This window comes from Oncorhynchus nerka, unplaced genomic scaffold, assembly GCF_034236695.1.
Source record: "Oncorhynchus nerka isolate Pitt River unplaced genomic scaffold, Oner_Uvic_2.0 unplaced_scaffold_887, whole genome shotgun sequence".
In the NCBI taxonomy this organism is placed as follows: Eukaryota; Metazoa; Chordata; class Actinopteri; order Salmoniformes; family Salmonidae; genus Oncorhynchus; species Oncorhynchus nerka.
Genome location: NW_027040406.1, coordinates 106,492 through 131,192, shown reverse-complemented (window position 1 = coordinate 131,192; position 24,701 = coordinate 106,492). Strand labels below are relative to the sequence as shown.

Below are 24,701 nucleotides of genomic sequence, written 5' to 3'. Positions count from 1 at the left end.
TGGCTGTGGTAACTAGTGACGACCGACTGCGTTGGACGCGTCTTCAACAACACCGCTCAACCATCTCTGTAGCTTGCTAGCCAACATGAAATACAAACATTGAAGCTCTGTATGCCATTTTTGTGTAGCTACACGAATCTCGCTGATTTAAACACAGTTCATTTAACGTATCTACTAGTTCAATTAAACGTGATTTGCTTGCTAAATTTGCACATGTGTTACCGAGCCTAGCATTAGGCTAGTCGCTAATGCTAAGTAGCTAACATCCCTGACAATGAGCTCACAAAGCTACTCTCCTCCTGCTAATGAAGAGGAGGTCTGCTGGACGGAGAAAGCAGCTACGGGGATGAACATTGTCATTAAAGAAGAAGAGGAGGATATTACAGTGATAGGAACGGAAGAAGCTTGTCGAATTAAAATAGAGGAAGGGATAGAGGTTGTCACGATGGAAGAGGAGGTAGAAGCTTTCAGAATAAAAAAGGAGATGGCTTCCTCTATCACATTGAAAGAAGAGCCTTTTGGAGTGAAGGAGGAGCCAATAACATTGAAAGAAGAGAAACCTTTTGGGGTGAAAGAGGAGGCGGAGGAGGAGACAGAAGATCCGGTTAACACTGGTGAGTATTGTCTTAAAAACAGGGGGAACTATGCAGTTGTTGAACTGGTGTGTGGTTTTAAATAGTAAAAAAATATATACATGTGTCGGTACACTGAAGAAAGCTTAATTAACCAGTAAAAAACAACATTGATTTAAAGCATCAACTCCAATGTAATCCTGCCATTATAACATTCAATACACCCCACATACATGTCTTAAAGTAGCAAAAAACAATAGTTAAGATTTTGATCACAGCGTATTAAGACGTATTTTTGTTGTTTGTTGTTGTTGTCATTATTGGGCTTATGACCTCGTATCAAAAATAGTACTTTAAAAAAAGTGTATTTATTTATTTTCCTTTAGTTTGTATTCAGAGTTCGCTCATCTATTGCTCTCCGACCGAAGGTCCTAGGATGATAAGTGATATGTTTGGAATCAGATGAGGGAGCAAGCAACAACCTATGTTTTTACCGGAATCAGATGAGGGAGCAAGCTATAACCTATGTTTTTACCAGTAGTATGTTTGGAATCAGATTTTACCAGTAGTATGTTTGGAATCAGATGAGGTAGCGAGCTACAACCTATGTTTTTACCAGTAGTATGTTTGGAATCAGATGAGGGAGCAAGCAACAACCTATGTTTTTACCAATAGTATGTTTGGAATCAGATGAGGGAGCGAGCTATAACCTATGTTTTTACCAATAGTATGTTTGGAATCAGATGAGGGAGCGAGCTATAACCTATGTTTTTACCGGTAGTCAAACTCTCTTCCCTTTTACAGATCCAAAAACGAGGCAATATGCAGTTTCCTGGCCCTCCCAGGGCTCTACAGTGAAGGAGGACATCAGAAAGACACAGGAAGAATCTAATGTGACACCCGGGAGTCCCAGACAGTTTGGTGGTGATGACGATTCTATTCACTGCGACATGAAAGACAAGGATTGGTTTCCTAGCAACAGGCTGAAGGCGGAGTTGGCTCCAGAGAGCCACACCCCAGAGCAGAGGGGGAGTGGTGTGAGTACATCCCAGTCACAAAGGGTTTCTGGTTCTCAACATTCCTTCCTTAATTCCTGGACCTCCTTCTATAAATCCATTTGGAGGAGAACATTTGAGGTTCATCCAAATACTGATGTGTAAATGTTTTTTGGCAAATACAGATGATTCTGATTGGACTTTCTCCTCCACAACATTTATAACAGGAGGTCCAGAGAATTAGGAATGAAGGAGGGTGTGTTTCTAATCTGAGGTTCCTCCTCTTGGACTTTCTCCTCCACAACATTTATAGCAGGAGGTCCAGAGAATTAGGAATGAAGGAGGGTGTGTTTCTGATCTGAGGTTCCTCCTCTTGGACTTTCTCCTCCACAACATTTATAGCAGGAGGTCGAGAGAACGAGAGGAATCAAGGTAGGAGAGTGTTTCCCACCCTAAATTGATTGTTTATTTTTGTGGTTTCCAGGACATGTCTCTCCCAGAGTCCCCAGGTCGTGCCTCTCCCACTGTTGCCTTACTGTGGGGTCTGAAGAGGGTGTCTGTGCGGCTGGTCGACTGCAGGAAAACATCGGGTCTGAGTGGAACTGTGAGAGGAGAAGAAGAGGGAGATTCAGATTCAAGTAAGAACAATGGTGTGTGGATGAGACTACAATCTGCTTCTGTTACAGTTCTGTGGTCAGTGTATTCACTGTTGTAGAGCAGCTCATTAGTTCTGTGGTCAGTGTATCTAGGTACAATGTTTGAGAACCTACAGGACGGTAGGTCTCTAGGTACAATGTTTGAGAACCTACTGGACGGTAGGTCTCTAGGTACAATGTTTGAGAACCTACAGGACGGTAGGTCTCTAGGTACAATGTTTGAGAACCTACAGGACGGTAGGTCTCTAGGTACAATGTTTGAGAACGTACTGGACGGTAGGTCTCTAGGTACAATGTTTGAGAACCTACAGGACGGTAGGTCTCTAGGTATAATGTTTGAGAACCTACAGGACGGTAGGTCTCTAGGTACAATGTTTGAGAACCTACTGGACGGTAGGTCTCTAGGTACAATGTTTGAGAACGTACTGGACGGTAGGTGTCTAGGTACAATGTTTGAGAACCTACAGGACGGTAGGTCTCTAGGTATAATGTTTGAGAACCTACAGGACGGTAGGTCTCTAGGTACAGTGTTTGAGAACCTACTGGACGGTAGATCTCCAGGTACAATGTTTGAGAACCTACTGGACGGTAGGTCTCTAGGTACAATGTTTGAGAACCTACAGGACGGTAGGTCTCTAGGTACAATGTTTGAGAACCTACAGGACGGTAGGTCTCCAGGTACAATGTTTGAGAACCTACAGGACGGTAGGTCTCTAGGTACAATGTTTGAGAACCTACAGGACGGTAGGTCTCTAGGTACAGTGTTTGAGAACCTACAGGACGGTAGATCTCTAGGTACAATGTTTGAAAACTGTGGGGTTTATGTAAAACGCAGGGAAGATCCCAATTGCATACTCTTTGTGTCCTCTCTCCTTATCAGAACACATTAGATGAGAAATCCAGAGGACCTCTGTCTCTCATCCAATGTGTGTTTTGAGAAGGAGATGAGAAGAGGCGAAGTGAGGAGTATGTAATTGAGATCTTCCCACAGAATCCTCCTCATTACTCCATGTGCTGACTCAGACCTGGGAGGCAGCCCAGTTCCAAAACCTCACCAGGTTGTAAAACAAGCCTCGCTGGGCTCCAGATGAATCGAATCCCCTCATTGGACAGAACAGGTGTTCCCATTCAAGATGATGATGTCATAATGGGTGGACTGTCGGCCGTTGCGAGTGTACCCATTGGAGCAAAGCAGTAACTAAAAGCAGGAATTGTTCCCATCAGTCTGTGCTGTGATTTGTTGAATCAACTCAACTGACATGACAATAAATACATTCCAATGCATGAGCCACATCCGTTAGCATCATCTGAATGAACATTCTACATTACCATGGAAATGATCGTATCACCTACGGCAAGAGGTGCCGATGTGTGAAGTCTGGAACCAACAGGACAGCTTCTCCCCTCCCGAGCCATAAGACTGATAAATAGTTCACCAAATGGCTACCTGGACGATCTGCATGACTCACATCAACATACACTGCTGCTACTGTTTCTCATCTGTCACTTTATTCCTAGTTATATGTACATATCTACCTCCATTACCCCGTACCCCTACACATCAACTACCTCGTACCCCTACACATCAACTACCCCGTACCCCTACACATCAACTACCCCGTACCCCTACACATCAACTCAGTACTGGTACTCTGTGTATACAGCCATGTTATTACCTAGTACCCCTACACATCAACTATCCCGTACCCCTACACATCAACTCAGTACTGGTACTCTGTGTATACAGCCATGTTATTACCTCGTACCCCTACACATCAACTACCTCGTACCCCTACACATCAACTACCTAGTACCCCTACACATCAACTACCTGGTACCCCTACACATCAACTATCCCGTACCCCTACACATCAACTCAGTACTGGTACTCTGTGTATACAGCCATGTTATTACCTCGTACCCCTACTCATCAACCTACCTCGTACCCCTACACATCAACTCAGTACTGGTAATCTGTGCATACAGCCATGTTATTACCTCGTACCCCTACTCATCAACCTACCTCGTACCCCTACACATCAACTCAGTACTGGTACTCTGTGTATACAGCCATGTTATTACCTCGTACCCCTACACATCAACTACCTAGTACCCCTACACATCAACTACCTAGTACCCCTACACATCAACTATCCCGTACCCCTACACATCAACTCAGTACTGGTACTCTGTGTATACAGCCATGTTATTACCTCGTACCCCTACTCATCAACCTACCTCGTACCCCTACACATCAACTCAGTACTGGTACTCTGTGCATACAGCCATGTTATTACCTAGTACCCCTACACATCAACCTACCTCGTACCCCTACACATCAACTCAGTACTGGTACTCTGTGCATACAGCCATGTTATTACCTAGTACCCCTACACATCAACTCAGTACTGGTACTCTGTGTATACAGCCATGTTATTACCTCGTACCCCTACTCATCAACCTACCTCGTACCCCTACACATCAACTCAGTACTGGTACTCTGTGTATACAGCCATGTTATTACCTAGTACCCCTACACATCAACTCAGTACTCGTACTCTGTGTATACAGCCATGTTATTACCTCGTACCCCTACACATCAACTCAGTACTGGTACTCTGTGTATACAGCCATGTTATTACCTAGTACCCCTACACATCAACTCAGTACTGGTACTCTGTATACAGCCATGTTATTACCTAGTACCCCTACACATCAACTCAGTACTGGTACTCTGTGTATACAGTCATGTTATTACCTCGTATCCCTACACATCAACTCAGTACTGGTGCCCCTGTGTATACAGCCATGTTATCGTTACTCATTGTGTATTTTTTATTATGCTCTAAATACTCAATCTCAACCACACTGCACACTGCCCTAACCCACCTGGACAAGAGGAATACCTATGTGAGAATGCTGTTCATCGACTACAGCTCGGCATTCAACACCATAGTACCCTCCAAGCTCGTCATCAAGCTCGAGACCCTGGGTCTCGACCCCGCCCTGTGCAACTGGGTACTGGACTTCCTGACGGGCCGCCCCCAGGTGGTGAGGGTAGGCAACAACATCTCCTCCCCGCTGATCCTCAACACGGGGGCCCCACAAGGGTGCGTTCTGAGCCCTCTCCTGTACTCCCTGTTCACCCACGACTGCGTGGCCACGCACGCCTCCAACTCAATCATCAAGTTTGCGGACGACACAACAGTGGTAGGCTTGATTACCAACAACGACGAGACGGCCTACAGGGAGGAGGTGAGGGCCCTCGGAGTGTGGTGTCAGGAACCTCACACTCAACGTCAACAAAACTAAGGAGATGATTGTGGACTTCAGGAAACAGCAGAGGGAACACCCCCCTATCCACATCGATGGGACAGTAGTGGAGAGGGTAGCAAGTTTTAAGTTCCTCGGCATACACATCACAGACAAACTGAATTGGTCCACTCACACTGACAGCGTCGTGAAGAAGGCGCAGCAGCGCCTCTTCAACCTCAGGAGGCTGAAGAAATTCGGCTTGTCACCAAAAGCACTCACAAACTTCTACAGATGCACAATCGAGAGCATCCTGGCGGGCTGTATCACCGCCTGGTACGGCAACTGCTCCGCCCTCAACCGTAAGGCTCTCCAGAGGGTAGTGAGGTCTGCACAACGCATCACCGGGGCAAACTACCTGCCCTCCAGGACACCTACACCACCCGATGTTACAGGAAGGCCATAAAGATCATCAAGGACATCAACCACCCGAACCACTGCCTGTTCACCCCGCTATCATCCAGAAGGCGAGGTCAGTACAGGTGCATCAACGCTGGGACCGGGAGACTGAAAAACAGCTTCTATCTCAAGGCCATCAGACTGTTAAACAGCCACCACTAACATTGAGTGGCTGCTGCCAACACACTGTCATTGACACTGACCCAACTCCAGCCACTTTAATAATGGGAATTGATGGGAAATGATGTAAATATATCACTAGCCACTTTAAACAATGCTACCTTATATAATGTTACTTACCCTACATTATTCATCTCATATGCATAAGTATATACTGTACTCTACATCATCGACTGCATCCTTATGTAATACATGTATCACTAGCCACTTTAACTATGCCACTTTGTTTACTTTGTCTACATACTCATCTCATATGTATATACTGTACTCGATACCATCTACTGTATGCTGCTCTGTACCATCACTCATTCATATATCCTTATGTACATATTATTTATCCCCTTACACTGTGTATAAGACAGTAGTTTTGGAATTGTTAGTTAGATTACTTGTTGGTTATCACTGCATTGTCGGAACTAGAAGCACAAGCATTTCGCTACACTCGCATTAACATCTGCTAACCATGTGTATGTGACAAATAAAATTTGATTTGATTTGATACTCAAACAATGTACCTAAAAACTGTCTGGGATCCTGACAAACAGCCAGGTGTTATAAAGGACCCACAAGAGTTTGTCAACTTCCCCTTTAAAGCAGGATTCCGGAACAATAAATATTTTCAGAATCCATGCAAAAAACATGTTCAGTATTTATGATCTAACTTCGTTTTTTTTAAATCAAAAACAACAAACCGAGTAGCCAAGTGTTTCCAGCATTCAGAAAATCTACACTGGACTTGCTTACCAAGACGACATTGAATCTTCCTGAGTGGCGTAGTTACAGTTTTGACTTCAATCGGATTGAAAATCTGTTGTAAGACTTTAAAATGGCTGTTTAGCAATGATCAATAACCAACTTGACCGACTTACCCAGAAAAACTCACAGCTGTAAACGCGGGTGATTTTAACATGTATTGCCTCGGGGGTGGGAAATATTATGTAAATGAGATATTTCTGTATTTCATTATCAATCAATGTGCAAAAAATGTCTAAAAACACGTTTTCACTTTGTCATTATAGGGTATTGTGATGTCATTATGGGGTATTGTGATGTCATTACGGGGTATTGTGATGTCATTACGGGGTATTGTGTGTGGATGAATTAGAATGTTTTATTTAATACATTTTGCATTCAGGCTGTAACACAACAACATGTGGAACAAGTCAAGGGGTATGAATACTTTCTGAAGGGACTGTACCCAATGTCAGATGAACTCGTGGATCCATTTTGTCTGTCTCTGCCGTGCAGTATGAAGGGAGTTACAGGTAGTTTCACTAGCCAACGCTAACTAGCATCCGCTAGCATACCTGTAAACTGCCATGCACTATGAAGGAAGTTAGAGGTAGTTTCACAGGACAATGCTAACAGCATCCGCTAGCATACCTGTAGACTGCCGTGCACTATGAAGGAAGTTAGAGGTAGTTTCACAGGACAATGCTAACTATCATCCAGGGCTCCGGGCAGCCGAGCGGAAATGGAGGAAAACTCGCCTCCCTGCGGACCTGGCATCCTTTCACTCCCTCCTCTCTACATTTTCCTCCTCTGTCTCTGCTGCTAAAGCCACTTTCTACCACTCTAAATTCCAAGCATCTGCCTCTAACCCTAGGAAGCTCTTTGCCACCTTCTCCTCCCTCCTGAATCCTCCTCCCCCTCCCCCCCCTCCTCCCTCTCTGCAGATGACTTCGTCAACCATTTTGAAAAGAAGGTCGACGACATCCGATCCTCGTTTGCTAAGTCAAACGACACCGCTGGTTCTGCTCACACTGCCCTACCCTGTGCTCTGACCTCTTTCTCCCCTCTCTCTCCAGATGACATCTCGCGTCTTGTGACGGCCGGCCGCCCAACAACCTGCCCGCTTGACCCTATCCCCTCCTCTCTTCTCCAGACCATTTCCGGTGACCTTCTCCCTTACCTCACCTCGCTCATCAACTCATCCCTGACCGCTGGCTACGTCCCTCCCGTCTTCAAGAGAGCGAGAGTTGCACCCCTTCTGAAAAAAACCTACACTCGATCCCTCCGATGTCAACAACTACAGACCAGTATCCCTTCTTTCTTTTCTCTCCAAAACTCTTGAACGTGCCGTCCTTGGCCAGCTCTCCCGCTATCTCTCTCAGAATGACCTTCTTGATCCAAATCAGTCAGGTTTCAAGACTAGTCATTCAACTGAGACTGCTCTTCTCTGTATCACGGAGGCACTCCGCACTGCTAAAGCTAACTCTCTCTCCTCTGCTCTCATCCTTCTAGACCTATCGGCTGCCTTCGATACTGTGAACCATCAGATCCTCCTCTCCACCCTCTCCGAGTTGGGCATCTCCGGCGCGGCCCATGCTTGGATTGCGTCCTACCTGACAGGTCGCTCCTACCAGGTGGCGTGGCGAGAATCTGTCTCCTCACCACGCGCTCTCACCACTGGTGTCCCCCAGGGCTCTGTTCTAGGCCCTCTCCTATTCTCGCTATACACCAAGTGACTTGGCTCTGTCATAACCTCACATGGTCTCTCCTATCATTGCTATGCAGACGACACACAATTAATCTTCTCCTTTCCCCCCTCTGATGACCAGGTGGCGAATCGCATCTCTGCATGTCTGGCAGACATATCAGTGTGGATGACGGATCACCACCTCAAGCTGAACCTCGGCAAGACGGAGCTGCTCTTCCTCCCGGGGAAGGACTGCCCGTTCCATGATCTCGCCATCACGGTTGACAACTCCATCGTGTCCTCCTCCCAGAGCGCTAAGAACCTTGGCGTGATCCTGGACAACACCCTGTCGTTCTCAACTAACATCAAGGCGGTGGCCCGTTCCTGTAGGTTCATGCTCTACAACATCCGCAGAGTACGACCCTGCCTCACACAGGAAGCGGCGCAGGTCCTAATCCAGGCACTTGTCATCTCCCGTCTGGATTATTGCAACTCGCTGTTGGCTGGGCTCCCTGCCTGTGCCATTAAACCCCTACAACTCATCCAGAACGCCGCAGCCCGTCTGGTGTTCAACCTTCCCAAGTTCTCTCACGTCACCCCGCTCCTCCGCTCTCTCCACTGGCTTCCAGTTGAAGCTCGCATCCGCTACAAGACCATGGTGCTTGCCTACGGAGCTGTGAGGGGAACGGCACCTCAGTACCTCCAGGCTCTGATCAGGCCCTACACCCAAACAAGGGCACTGCGTTCATCCACCTCTGGCCTGCTCGCCTCCCTACCACTGAGGAAGTACAGTTCCCGCTCAGCCCAGTCAAAACTGTTCGCTGCTCTGGCCCCCCAATGGTGGAACAAACTCCCCCACGACGCCAGGACAGCGGAGTCAATCACCACCTTCCGGAGACACCTGAAACCCCACCTCTTTAAGGAATACCTAGGATAGGATAAAGTAATCCTTCTCACCCCCCCTTAAAAGACTTAGATGCACTATTGTAAAGTGGCTGTTCCACTGGATGTCATAAGGTGAAAGCACCAATTTGTAAGTCGCTCTGCTAAATGACTTAAATGTAAATGAAATGTAATCCGCTAGCATACCTGTAGACTTTCAGTCATTGCGCTAACACGAGTTGCCAGAATCTCGCAGTATCCGTTTAAAGCCACAATGTAAGATGTGTTTTACCGTCAAAGAGTGGGCCCAACAACAAAACATTATTAACAATGGATCAAATGCAGCCTATGACATTGATTTAAATACTGTAGTCCTCAATTTCTATGATTATAGTGCTCTGCTATAAGACTTTTTCAAATGTAAGAATTGTTTGAAAACTGGCCTCAGGTTAGTGAGGGATGTGGTTAGGATTCAACCTCATAGGAATACAGTTGTTTCATGTGGAGGTTTCATTCAGGTCTCTTTTAAATACACAATACTATTTTTCTTTAGCAGCTGAAAGACCAGACTCAGAGGAACCAGAGCCAGAGACGTCCAAACCAGTAAGACGACACCACTGCTCCCAGTGTGGAAAGAGTTTTACCCGGTTAGGGTCCTTGAAAAGGCACGAAGGAATACACGCAGGAGAGGAGACTTACCACTGCTCCCAGTGTGGAAAGAGTTTTACCAGGTTATTTAGCCTGAAACGACATGAGATGATACACACAGGAGAAAAGCCTTTCCACTGCTCCCAGTGTGGAAAGAGTTTTACCCGTTTATGGCACCTGCAAATGGATGAGAGAAGGCACAGAGGAGAGAAGCCTTTCCGCTGCTCCGATTGTGGAAAGAGTTTTACCCAATTAGGGAGCCTGAAAGAACATGAGAGAATGCACACAGGAGAAAAGCCCTTCCACTGCTCCCTGTGTGGAAAGCGTTTTACCCATTTAGGAAGCCTGAAAGGACATGAGAGCATGCACAGAGGAGAAAAGCCCTTCCACTGCTCACATTGTGGAAAGCGTTTTACCCGGTTGGGGCACCTGAAAGCACATGAGAGAATTCACACAGGAGAAAAGCCCTTCCACTGCTCCCTGTGTGGGAAGAGTTTTAATCAGTTAGGGGGCCTGACAAAACATAAGATATTACACAAAGGAGAGAAGAATTTCCACTGCTCTCTGTGTGGAAAGAGTTTTATCCAGTTATGGGGCCTGAAAACACATGAGTGGACACACATAAAAGAGAAGCCTCACCCCTGTTCCCAGTGTGGAAAGAGTTTCTCACAGTCAAGATACCTGAAAAAACATGAGCTGACACACTCCGCGGAGAAGCCTTGAAAGAATCCACATTGCAGAGAAATATATATTGGAAAGATATTTACCCAATTAGGGAACCTGAAAGACCACGAGGTAACAGACACAGGGGGAAACACCTTACCACTGCTCTCAGTGTGGAAAGAGAGGTGTAACGTAACTCATTAATTAACTGATGTATTTAACACATACAGTGCTCCAACACTTGTCTCGTTCTTTTTTCACTGACTGTTTATTTGTTTGTGTCACACGAAATCAAATTGTACAAAGTGAACTCAATGTTTTTTAACATGAATTGGACATAGTGAGTATATCTGTTTCAGTATAGAGTAGGTCGGTTGTAAATGCTTTTTAATTCAATTAGAACTTTTTAGAACTCTGTCTTTGTGTATTTACTCTCTGTGTGTTAATCAAGTGCTGTCTATTTACATGTGCTGTATTTCCTCTTGTGTTTGCATTGTATATGTGTGTGTGTGTGTGAAAAAAATAAACAAATGTACAGACTGAGAAAAACGTAGGAATCTAATTCCAACAGTATTTATTCATAATGTACATATTCATATTGAGAGGGGTGTACTGCAAGGCAGGATCAATAAGGGCTAGCCATCAAACTTTGATAAAGAACCAGAAATAACTATAGATTTTCTGGTTCATTCAAAAATCTCAACTTAGATATGCGTTTTTCAGACCATGCCCATTTCTAGCGTCCCTTTTCAAAATAATAAAAGGTAGCTGGCTAACTCATCGATCCTGCTGTTGTTATATACCACTCAGGTCTAAGTCTGCAGGAAACAGGACAGGTCCTGGCGTTCCACCACCCTAGATGAGACATTAAATACCCCCCTGTTTCAGTCGCACATGCTCCTTATTATCGTCCTGTGCGACCTGGAATTTCAATTCAGGAGCACCAGTGCGCCTATAAAAAAATATCACCCAGATAAATACTTTTTGTAATGATAAAGCTTCGCTGTGCTGTTGTTTCGTTAGCGTCGTTAGCGTAGTTTCGTTAGCGTCGTGCTAGCACCATTACTACAGCGAAAACTGCTCATTTCTAAACCAAACAGGATTTTTTAAATTATTCCTGTCACGTATTGGGGGGCGCATTTTCCATTCATAAAACACGTCGCTTGCTGTTCTAAAACTCCTCGCGGGCTGTTAACCATTTTATTTTACATGTTGGTTGTTCAGCCATGTTTGTTACCTCATTAGCCAGGTAGATAACAACCTGTTAACTTTATTAGTACATTCAAACATTTGGGGGCACAGAAAGATTGGAAACGGGAAAGCTTCTTCAGGAGATCATAGCAATGAATGAATGACAGATCTCTTGGTCGTCACAAACGTTCTGAAAGAGACCGTGTTCTATGTTCCGCATCTCAATAGGAAATGGTGCTTTTACATCGTGTAAAAACCTAATATTACACAAATGACTGATTTGTCTCAATATTCTTTGTATTTTTAATCAACTCGTTTCTAGGGCAGAGCATGTGCTTCAGAAGTAGCTAGACATCATATAAGATATATCTCAATCGATAAAAATACAAATACAAATTATTCTGTAAAACATGAAGTTATATTGGCGTTATTAGTCCTGAACTCTATACTATGAATTAGGTTTGAGGAGTTAGCAAAGTATCTTAGTGGTTAACTCTGAGTTCAACTCGAGATAACCAGTCACACGAAGGTGGCTCACCTTTAAGCCAGGTAAGTTTCTATTGTAAGGAATCCTTCAGGATTAACCTGGTCTGGGGCAGGCTAACTCAGGACTAACCTGGTCTGGGGCAGGCTAACTCAGGACTAACTCCACTTATCCTGGATCATGTGTCTGAGCTGCAAGTTGAGGACCAATGAAAATCAGTTTTCCTCCCTCTTGCAAAGATTGCGTCCTTGTCCCATTTAATTTGAGGAATATTGATATAAATAATTAACAAATCAAATTGTGTTAATTTTTTAAATATTAAAATACTGATCACATTGCATGTTGTTTTCACACACAGTAAAACTTTAGTATGAATAAATAACTTATTTTATCGGTAGGAGTGGTGAAAAAGGTGCTTGTGCATTGATAAAGCACAACAAAGATCACATTAATGACAAGTAATAATGTAATAAAATAGAGATGCCTACTTCACACCAGCCTGCTGAGTTTGCAAGATAACTATTCCTTCATTTGGATTTCAGCACAAATTAAATATGTGGTTCTGCCCTGACAAACAGAGGTTGCAGTTTGGAAACTGCAGTAATTACAGTCCACGGTGTTATTTTGGATGCATTATTTGCTGCCTACTGCAGTTATAATACACTCTTACTGCAATACCTTTTGGTAAGGGTGACTCCTCCATGGATTGATGGTTCGGTATTGTCTGTCGGTGTTCCACTAGCCATGTGCGACATAGACACTTATACAAGCCTAGCTAGAACAGGCTTGAATAAGCAGCGGGTGCACTATCACTTACAAACTACAACAGGCTTTATCGGGAATCAAGGTAAGACCCCGATGCAGACTGTCGAAGTAACAATGTTTATTGTACCAACAGGGGCAGATAAAGACAGGGGTCGATAATTCAGGGTAAGGCGAAGGTACAGGTGAAGGGTCAGGCAGAGTTCAGTAATCAAGAGGTGGAGCAAAGGTACAGGACGGCAGGCAAAGAGGTCAGGTAGGAGGTTACATGATCAGGACAGGCAAAGGGCAAAAACCAGGAGGAAAGAGAGGCTGTGAAACCAAAGGCGCTGACAGGAAAAACCTAGTTAGCTGGTTAGCTTGAACGAACAAGAGGAACTGGCAACAAACAGACAGAGAACACGGGTATAAATACACAGGGGATAATTAGGAAGATAGCTAGCTTCATACAGGTGATACAGTAAGCCTGGGTGATCTAGCTAGCTTTATACAGTAACCCTGAGTAGATCTAGCTAGCTTTATACAGTAACCCTGAGTAGATCTAGCTAATACAGGACTAGCTAGTGAAACAGAGATCAGCTAGGCGTGACAGGCTTGAGTAAGTAACCCTGAGTAGATCTAGAGTGCAGCTTTATACAGTAAGCCTCAATACAGTAACCCTGAGTAGATCTAGCTAGCAATGTCCACCATCATACAGTAATAGCCTGAGCTAGAATGTAACCTGAGTAGATCTAACTTCATACAGTAAGCCTGAGCTAGCTTTTATACATACAGTAACCCTGAGTAGATCTAGCTAGCTTTATACAGTAACCCTGAGTAGATCTAGCTAGCTTTATACAGTAAGCTTTATACAGTAAGCCTGAGTAGATCTAGATTCATACAGTAACTAGATCTAGCTAGCTTTATACAGTAACCCTGAGTAGATCTAGCTAGCTTTATACAGTAAGCCTGAGTAGATCTAGCTAGCTTCATACAGTAACCCTGAGTAGATCTAGCTAGCTTCATACAGTAACCCTGAGTAGATCTAGCTAGCTTCATACAGTAACCCTGAGTAGATCTAGCTAGCTTCATACAGTAACCCTGAGTAGATCTAGCTAGCTTCATACAGTAACCCTGAGTAGATCTAGCTAGCTTTATACAGTAAGCCTGAGTAGATCTAGCTAGCTTTATACAGTAACCCTGAGTAGATCTAGCTAGCTTTATACAGTAACCCTGAGTAGATCTAGCTAGCTTTATACAGTAAGCCTGAGTAGATCTAGCTAGCTTCATACAGTAACCCTGAGTAGATCTAGCTAGCTTCATACAGTAAGCCTGAGTAGATCTAGCTAGCTTCATACAGTAACCCTGAGTAGATCTAGCTAGCTTCATACAGTAAACCTGAGTAGATCTAGCTTGCTTCATAGTATACCCCTCAGATCCCGACAAAGGCTTAAGACGGTTTTGGGGGGTATTTAAGCTCTGAAGATCCATTCCCCAAGTTCATAAGTAGTTATCTTGAGACTATTTACAAAAAAAGAAGAAAAAAAACGTAGCGGGAAACACAGATGTATTTCCTTCTACTCCGCTAGGATCAGCTCGTCCAAAATGTACGAATACAAACTTGAAAACACTGATTGTCATGACAATTTAGTCCACGGAGTGAAACTACCGAACAGTAGGAAGCCTTCATTCCATATTGTCCATTTCCTTTGACCTGTCCTGTTTTTGGTATGTCGTGTCATACATCAAAGCACATATTGATTTGACAGGTCGCTATTTAGGCCAATGGATCGGAGACATGTTGTATACATACATATAGTGGCCGACAACCACCCGGTTCCTCCACCCTGCACCTTAGAGGCTGCTGCCCTTCTATTTACATGGACATGGAATCACTGCTCACATTAATGTTAAATACAGGGCCTTCGGAAAGTAGTCAGACCCTTTGACTCTTTCCACATGTTGTTACGTTACAGCCTTATTCAAAAATGTATTCAATTGTTTTTCCCCCTCTACTGTTTGCTAATTTAATACATTTACATAAGTATTCATACCCTTTACTCAGTACTTTCAAATCAAATCAATCGTAATTGGTCACATACACGTGTTTAGCAGATGTTATTGCGGGTGTAGCGCAGTCTGAGGTCCTGAACGCTTTGGAGCAGGTTTTCATCAAGGATCTCTCTGTACTTTGCTCTGTTCATCTTTACCTCGATCCTGACTAGTCTCCCAGTCCCTGCTGCTGAAAAACACTGGACCTAACATTTATAAAGGTAGACCAAGGTAATATGATACGACATACTGTATGTTGCAGATACATTCATAAATGTACACGGGACCTAACATTTATGCCTCGACGTCACTCAGCTTTGAATTGAATGTATTTGTGTGAAAACCTAATACAACAATATGTAATATATTCCCAGAGGATGGCAAAGTATTACTTAAAGTGTGCAAAGGAAACTGCTTGTGATTTGAAGAAGAGACTACCAGTTCATCACCGACACTAGTTGATAGCGCACAACCAGAGCTTCTAACTACATTGTTTTAGATTGCCTTCTGGCATGTTTGGAAAGCATATTTGCTTATTTGAAATGGGTCGAATCTATGTATTCTTTGGTGTGGTTGAATAGTGAATTTTTTATTTATTTTTTACCTCAGCTGCATTACCCACTCCAGTCAGCAGATGGCAACGTGTGTATTTTATGTCGGGGGATGCTGTGTGACGTATAAACCAGTGGACGGGCAATACGCTTCTTTTGTTCACAACAAGCCTGGTAAGGGTGAACTTGGGCCACTTGCTAAACATATTCGAATTCGAGACACGTTCTGTGTATATTAGACACTGTTTGTTTTTTTAAACACACGCACATGTCTACGTGTTAACCTGTTTTATTCCACATAGTTAGCTAGCTATTTTAGCTAATGCTAAACAGCTAATGCTATCTAGCTAGCTAACATCCCCGACCATGAGCTCACTAAGTTACTCCCTCACCTTCTAAAGAGGAGGTCTGCTGGACGGAGAAAGAAGCTCCCGTGAAAGAGAAGAAGGAAGAGGAAGCTGTTACGTTGTTTTGTTGTGTAGGTGGCTTGCTAAGTTAGCATTAGCAACTAACCTAAGGTTAATTCTATCTACCTAGTTAACGTCCCCGACCATGAGTTCACTAAGCTACTCCACCACTTCTAAAGAAGAGGTCTGCTGGACGGAGAAAGAAGCTCTGGGGCTGAACATCATCGTAAAAGAAGAGGAGGATGTTAGAGTGAAAGGAGAGGAAGGTGAAGAAGAGGATGATATTAGAGTGAAAGGAGAGGAAGGTGAAGAAGAGGAGGATATTAGAGTGAAAGGAGAGGAAGAAGAGGATGCAGTGTTCAGAGTGAAGAAGGAGGGGGAGGAGGAGGTCACAGTGAAAGAAGAAGAGGAGGAAGAAGATTTCAAAATAATAAAGGAGGAAGAGGAGGAGGCTATTACATTGAAAGAAGAAGAAGTTCTAGTGAAAGGAGAGGAAGAACCTTTTAGAGTGGAAGAGGAGGATATCTCAATAAAAGAGGAAGATGTCTTGGGAGAGGAGGAGGAGACTGAACATCTGATTGACACCAGTAAGTAAAAACAGGGGCACAAACTCTGCAGTTATGGAACCAAAGGGTAGTTTTAAAGGGGCATTCTACTGAACAACCCTGCTGTTTAGTCTATTTAACTGGTACTCACTTCATTCATCTGGAACGACCCTAGAGGGGCAGGCATTCTACTGAACGACCCTAGAGGGGCAGGCATTCTACTGAACAACCCTGCTGTTTAGTCTATTTAACTGGTACTCACTTCATTCATCTGGAACGACCCTAGAGGGCAGGCATTCTACTGAACAACCCTAGAGGGGCAGGCATTCTACTGAACGACCCTAGAGGGGCAGGCATTCTACTGAACGACCCTAGAGGGGCAGGCATTCTACTGAACGACCCTAGAGGGGCAGGCATTCTACTGAACGACCCTAGAGGGGCAGGCATTCTACTGAACGACCCTAGAGGGGCAGGCATTCTACTGAACGACCCTAGAGGGGCAGGCATTCTACTGAACGACCCTAAAGGGGCAGGCATTCTACTGAACGACCCTAAAGGGGCAGGCATTCTACTGAACGACCCTAGAGGGGCAGGCATTCTACTGAACGACCCTAGAGGGGCAGGCATTCTACTGAACGACCCTAAAGGGGCAGGCATTCTACTGAACGACCCTAAAGGGGCAGGCATTCTACTGAACGACCCTAAAGGGGCAGGCATTCTACTGAACAACCCTGCTGTTTAGTCTATTTAACTGGTTCTCACTTCATTCATATGGAACGACCCTTTTGTTTCATCTATTAAATCAAATCAAATGTATTTTATAAAGCCCTTCGTACATCAGCTGATATCTCAAAGTGCTGTACAGAAACCCAGCCTAAAACCCCAAAAAGCAAGCAATGCAGGTGTAGGCTTTGCAACTTTGTAACATTGCGCAAATTGACTGCAGGTATTTACTTAAGTAAGTTTAAAAAGTAGATACAAATATTAACATGTATAGAAAAACTTCAAATAAATAGTTTAAAGTATTGATGGTACTGTAGAGATTGTTAAAGATGCAACGAGTGGGGGCCACCAACAAATGGGTTTGATACATGGAGAGTCCTGGACAGAGTATTGATGGTACTGTAGAGATGGTTAAAGATGCAACGAGTGGGGGCACCAACAAAATGGGTTTGATACATGGAGAGTCCTGGACAGAGTCTTGATGGTACTGTAGAGATGGTTAAAGATGCAACGAGTGGGGGGCACCAACAAAATGGGTTTGATACATGGAGAGTCCTGGACAGAGTCTTGTCCATCAGTCGCTGTGGATGGAGGGGAATATTAAATATAGAGTCCTGGACTGAGTCTTGTCCATCAGTCGCTGTGGATGGAGTGGAACATTAAATATAGAGTCCTGGACTGAGTCTTGTCCATCAGTCGATGTGGATGGAGGAGAACATTACATATAGAGTCCTGGACAGAGTCTTCTCCATCATTTGCTTCAGGTTAAGAGCGTTGGGCTAGTAACCGAAAGGTTGCTGGTTCGAATCCCCGATCCAACTAGGTGAAAAATATGTGAATGTGCCCTTGAGCAAGGTACTTAAACCCTAATTGATCTTTGATAAGAGAGTCTTCTAAATGACAAATCGTGTAACAATTTCAATATATGAATGTTTTCGGGTTCACAATAGTTTCATTTCTAAGTACTAAAACATGGGTAGTCGTCCTAGAACAGAAGGTCAATCAGCTAAAAACCTGCCTCTTTGAAAGAAAGGTTCTAGAACAGAAGGTCAATCAGCTAAAAACCTGCCTCTATGAAAGAAAGGTTCTAGAACAGAAGGTCAATCAGCTAAAAACCTGCCTCTTTGAAAGAAAGGTTCTAGAACAGAAGATCAATCAGCTAAAAACCTGCCTCTATGAAAGAAAGGTTCTAGAACAGAAGGTCAATCAGCTAAAAACCTGCCTCTATGAAAGAAAGGTTCTAGAACAGAAGGTCAATCAGCTAAAAACCTGCCTCTATGAAAGAAAGGTTCTAGAACAGAAGGCCAATCAGCTAAAAACCTGCCTCTATGAAAGCAAGGTTCTAGAACAGAAGGTCAATCAGCTAAAAACCTGCCTCTATGAAAGAAAGGTTCTAGAACAGAAGGTCAATCAGCTAAAAACCTGCCTCTATGAAAGAAAGGTTCTAGAACAGAAGGTCAATCAGCTAAAAACCTGCCTCTATGAAAGAAAGGTTCTAGAACAGAAGGTCAATCAGCTAAAAACCTGCCTCTATGAAAGAAAGGTTCTAGAACAGAAGGTCAATCAGCTAAAAACCTGCCTCTATGAAAGAAAGGTTCTAGAACAGAAGGTCAATCAGCTAAAAACCTGCCTCTATGAAAGAAAGGTTCTAGAACAGAAGGTCAATCAGCTAAAAACCTGCCTCTATGAAAGAAAGGTTCTAGAACAGAAGGTCAATCAGCTAAAAACCTGCCTCTATGAAAGAAAGGTTCTAGAACAGAAGGTCAATCAGCTAAAAACCTGCCTCTATGAAAGAAAGGTTCTAGAGTGGTATTATTATTTGTATTATATTGGTCACCAAGTAAAAAATAAATAAATGAAAACTGGCCTCAGGTTATTACCAGTCTGGATTAAACGTCATCGGAAGACTGTTTTACCATGTGGAGGTTTCGTTCAGGTCTCTGTTTAACTACACACTCTGTATTTGATTGAGGGATCTAGTCTGGATTTAACCTCATAGGAAGACTGTTTTACCATGTGAAGGTTTCATTCAGGTCTCTGTTTAGTATTTAGCTAAATACTCTTGTTTGTCTTTGGCAGGAGAGAGACCAGATTCTCATTCTGACAGCGGGAAGAGTCCTTCAGTGGAACCAGACCCAGAGACGCCCAAACCAGCAAGAAAACATCACTGCTCCCACTGTGGAAAGAGTTTTACCTGGTTAGGGCACCTTAGACACCATAAGAGAACGCACACAGGGGAGAAGCCCTACCCATGCTCCCAGTGTGGAAAGAGATTTACCATGTTAGGGAACCTGAAACAGCATGAGAGGACACACACTGCAGAAAGGCCGTTTAAATGTTCCCAGTGTGGAAAGAGTTTTACCTGGTTACGGTACCTGAATAAGCATGAAGAAATACATACAGCCGGGAGGAAGACCTGCCAATGCTCTCAGTGTGGAAAGAGATTTACTACGTTAGGGTACCTGAAAACACACAAGAGAATACACTCCGGAGAGAAGCCTTACCAATGCTCCCAATGTGGAATGACTTATAACCAGTTAGGGAACCTGAAATCACATGAGAGAATACACACGGGAGAAAAGCCCTTCCAGTGCTCCCAGTGTGGAAAGAGATTTACTGGTTCAAAGAACCTGAAATTGCATGTGAGAATACATCGTGATAAACATACAAATACACAGGAGGGGAAGGAGGAGGAGGAGAAGACATACCACTGCTCTCATTGCGGAAAGACATTTTCCCAGTCAGAGGACCTGAAATCACATGAGAGAATAGAGAGGCTGTGTTCCGACTTGAGTTTTTGACTTAGAATGTGTTTTTTCTTCAAGCCACATGAAATCATATTGTACACTAAGTACACCAAACATTGGTATCACCTTCCCAATATTGAGTTCCACCCCCCCCCCATTTTGCCCTCAGAACAGCCTCCATTCATCGGGGCATGGACTACACGGTGTTGAAAGCCTTCTACAGGGATGCTGGCCTATGTTGACTCCAATGCTTCCCATAGTTGTGTCAAGTTGGCTGGATGTCCTTTGGGTTGTGAACCATTCTTGATACACGTGGGATACTGTTGAGCTTGAAAAACCCAGCCTGGCACCTACTACTATACCCAGTTCAAAGGCAATTCAATCTTTTGTCTTGCCCATTCACCCTCTGAATGGCGCATACACACAATCCAGGTTTAAAATGTTTTCGTTAACCTGTCTCCTCCATATCATATAAACTGATTGAAGTGGATTTAACACATTTTTTTATTTTTTTTATTTCACCTTTATTTAACCAGGTAACAGAACACATAGAACACATAGAACACACAGAACACACAGAACACACAACACATAGAACACACTACACATAGAACACACAACACATAGAACACACTACACATAGAACACACTACACATAGAACACACAACACATAGAACACACTACACATAGAAAACATTTTTTCCCCCACCTTTATTTAACCAGGTAGGCCAGTTGAGAACAAGATCTCATTTACAACTGCGACCTGGCCAAGATAAAGCAAAGCAGTTCGACACAAACAACAACACAGAGTTACACATGGAATAAACAAAACATACATTTAATAACACAGTAGAAATATCTATATACAGCATGTGCAAATGAGGTAGGATAAGAGAGGTAAGGCAATAAATAGGCCATGGTGGTGAAGTAATTACAATATAGCAATTAAACACTGGAATGTGCAGAAGATGAATGTGCAAGTTGAGATACTGGGGGTGCAAAGGAGCAAGATAAATAAATAAATACATTATGGGGATGAGGTAGTTGGATAGGCTATTTACAGATGAGCTACCTACAGGTGCAGTGGTCTGTGAGCTTGTCTGACAGCTGGTGCTTAAAGCTAGTGAGGGAGGTAAGAGTCTCCATCTTCAGAGATTTTTGCAGTTCATTCCAGTCATTGGCAACAGAGAACTCGAAGGAGAGGTGGCCAAAGGAAGAATTGGCTTTGGGGGTGACCAGTGAGATATACCTGCTGGAGCGCTTGCTACGGGTGGGTGCTGCTATGGTGACCAGTGAGCTGAGATAAGGCGGGTCTTTACCTAGCAGAGACTTGTAGATGACCTGGAGCCAGTGGGTTTGGCGACGAGTATGAAGCGAGGGCCAGCCAACGGGTAGTATATGGGGTGACAAAACGGTTGGCAATCATTTGAGAAACCAAGGCTGTTGAGTCTGCCAATAAGAATGTTGTGATTGACAGAGTCGAAGCCTTAGCCAGGTCGATGAATAGGGCTGCACAGTAATGTCTCTTATCGATGGCGGTTCTGATATCATTTAGGACCTTGAGCGTGGCTGAGGTGCACCCATGACCAGCTCTGAAACCAGATTGCGTAGCGGAGAAGGTATGGTGAGATTCGAAGTGGTCGGTAATCTATTTGTTAACTTGGCTTTCGACGACCTTAGAATGGCAGGGTAGAATAGATATAGGTCCGTAGCAGTTTGGGTCTAGAGTGTCTCCCCCTTTGAAGAGGGGGATGACTGCGGCAGCTTTCCAATCTTTGGGAATCTCAGACGATACGAAAGAGAGGTTGAATAGGCTAGTAATAGGGGTTACAACAATTTCGGCAGATAATTTTAGAAAGAGAGGGTCCAGATTGTCTAGCCCGGCTGATTTGTAGGTTTCCAGATTTTGCAGCTCTTTCAGAACATCGGCTATCTGGATTTTGGGTGAAGGTGAAGTGAGGAAGGTTTGGGTGAGTTGCTGTGGGGAGTGCAGGGCTGTTGACCGGGGTATTGGTAGCCAGGTGGAAAGCATCTCCAGCTGTAGAAAAATGCTTATTGAAATTCTCGATTATTGTGGATTTATCGGTGGTGACAGTGTTTCCTAGCCTCAGTGCAGTGGGCAGCTGGGAGGAGGTGCTCTTATTCTCCATGGACTTTACAGTGTCCCAGAACTTTTTTTGAGTTTGTACTACAGGATGCACATTTCTGTTTGAAAAAGCTAGCCTTAGCTTTCCTTCCTAACTGCCTGTGTATATTGGTTCCTAAACTCCCTGAAAAGTTGCATATCGCGGGGGCTATTCGATGCACATTTCTGTTTGAAAAAGCTTTAGCTTTCCTAACTGCCTGTGTATAATATATTGGTGAGCTCAATAAGGGATCAAAGCTTTCACCTGGATTCACCTGGTCAGTCTGTGTCATGGAAAGACAGGTGTTCTTAATGTTTTGTATACTCTGTGTATATTAGCTTGTCAAAAAATTTTGCCTATTTTTATTTTATTTTAGCTCAAATCAGAATGTATTTAATTATTACCTGATCTGATACATGTACAAACCCTCAGATATTATTACCTGATCTGATACATGTACAAACCCTCAGATATTATTACCTGATCTGATACATGTACAAACCCTCAGATATTGCTCGTTATAGGATATTTAACGTAAAGTATTCAATAGATTCATATAATTTGCATTTCTTGATTATAATAGTTGAATTTAGTCGTTTTTCTTTCATTCAGTAAATTTGTGGACGTGTGAAGTGAAATGTAATGGTCACTGCTTGCCACTTCGGCCTAGTTCACACCGAGGATCAAACCCAGGACTTCTCTGTCTCGATAGCACACGTGACCTCCTGAATCGTTTTACCAGTCAGCGCCACTGCAAAGCTAGCAATTCCTTGGCGCAAGAGGGGACAGTCCAGGCTGAGGGTTTTTACACATTTGCTCCTTGTAAGCTGTCATCAAGGTGAAGGGTGGCAACTTTGAAGAAGAATATATAAAATATATTTTGATTTGTTTAGCACTTTTTTGGTTACTACATGATTCCATATGTGTAATATCATAGTTTTGATGTCTTCACTATTATTCTAAAATGTAGAAAATAGTAAAAATAAATAAAAACCTTGGAATGAGTAGGTGTGTCCAAACTTTTGACTGGTACTGTAAACTGTATAATGTATTGTTACACCATGTAGGAAGAGTATAGACCTAGTCTGTTCATTATATACATCTAAACTCAGCAAAAAAAAGAAACTCCCCTTTTCAGGACCCTGTCTTTCAAAGATAATTTATAAAAATCAAATAACTTTACAGATCTTCATTGTAAAGGGTTTTAACACTGTTTCCCATGCTTGTTCAATGAACCATAAACAATTAATGAACGGTCAGTAAGACACTAACAGCTTACAGGCGGTAGGCAATTAAGGTCACAGTTATGAAAACTTAGGGCACTAAAGAGGCCTTTCAACTGACTGAAAAACACCAAAATAAAGATGCCCATGGTCCCTGCTCATCTGCTTGAATGTGCCTTAGGCATGCTGCAAGGACACATGAGGACTGCAGATGTGGCCAGGGCAATAAAATGCCATGTCTGTACTGTGAGATGCCTAAGACAGCGCTACAGGGAGACAGGATGGTCGGCTGATCGTCCTCGCAGTGGCAGACCATGTATAACAACACCTGCACAGGATCGGCACATCCGAACATCACACCTACGGGACAGATGCAGGATGGCAACAACAACTTCCCGAGTTACATCAGGAATTTACAATCCCTCCATCAGTGCTCAGACTGTCCGCAATAGGCTGAGAGAGGCTGGACTGAGGTCTTGTAGGCCTGTTGTAAGGCAGGTCCTCACCAGACATCGCTGGCAACAACGTCGCCTCTGGGCACAAACCCACCGTCGCTGGACCAGACAGGACTGGCAACAACGTCGCCTCTGGGCACAAACCCACCGTCGCTGGACCAGACAGGACTGGCAACAACGTCGCCTCTGGGCACAAACCCACCGTCGCTGGACCAGACAGGACTGGCAACAACGTCGCCTCTGGGCACAAACCCACCGTCGCTGGACCAGACAGGACTGGCAACAACGTCGCCTCTGGGCACAAACCCACCGTCGCTGGACCAGACAGGACTGGCAACAACGTCGCCTCTGGGCACAAACCCACCGTCGCTGGACCAGACAGGACTGGCAACAACGTCGCCTCTGGGCACAAACCCACCGTCGCTGGACCAGACAGGACTGGCAAAAAGTGCTCTTCACTGACGAGGAGCAGTTTTGTCTCACCAGGGATGATGGTCGGATTTGTCTCACCAGGGATGATGGTCGGATTTGTGTTTATCGTCGAAGGAATGAGAGTTACACCGAGGCCTGTACTCTGGGGCGGGATCAATTTGGAGGTGGAGGGTCCGTCATGGTCTGGGGGCGGTGTGTCACAGCATCATCGGACTGAGCTTGTTGTCATTGCAGGCAATCTCAATGCTGTGCGTTACAGGGAAGACATTCTCCTCCCTCATGTGGTACCCTTCCTGC

The 24,701-nt window shown here is 44.1% G+C and overlaps 2 protein-coding genes across 3 annotated transcripts; both read left to right on the top strand.

Annotated features, from left to right (window-relative positions):
- Window positions 1-11,234, top strand: LOC115116903 (zinc finger protein 260-like). Of its 2 annotated transcripts, none has more exons than XM_065016764.1 (4): window positions 1-614; window positions 1,377-1,609; window positions 2,052-2,205; window positions 9,972-11,234. In XM_065016764.1, the coding sequence occupies exons 1-4, from the start codon at window positions 275-277 to the stop codon at window positions 10,784-10,786; spliced, it is 1,542 nt and encodes a 513-aa protein (XP_064872836.1). In that variant the 5' UTR covers window positions 1-274; the 3' UTR covers window positions 10,787-11,234. The 2 variants fall into 2 exon arrangements, with proteins under 2 accessions (XP_064872836.1, XP_064872835.1); XM_065016763.1 differs by having other exon boundaries at window positions 2-614; window positions 9,969-11,234.
- A 4,657-nt stretch (window positions 11,235-15,891) lies between these two features.
- On the top strand, window positions 15,892-23,299 carry LOC115127281 (zinc finger protein 239-like). The gene is made up of 2 exons (XM_029656908.2): window positions 15,892-16,739; window positions 19,500-23,299. The coding sequence occupies exons 1-2, from the start codon at window positions 16,298-16,300 to the stop codon at window positions 20,219-20,221; spliced, it is 1,164 nt and encodes a 387-aa protein (XP_029512768.2). The 5' UTR covers window positions 15,892-16,297; the 3' UTR covers window positions 20,222-23,299.
- The last annotated feature ends 1,402 nt before the right edge of the window (window positions 23,300-24,701 follow it).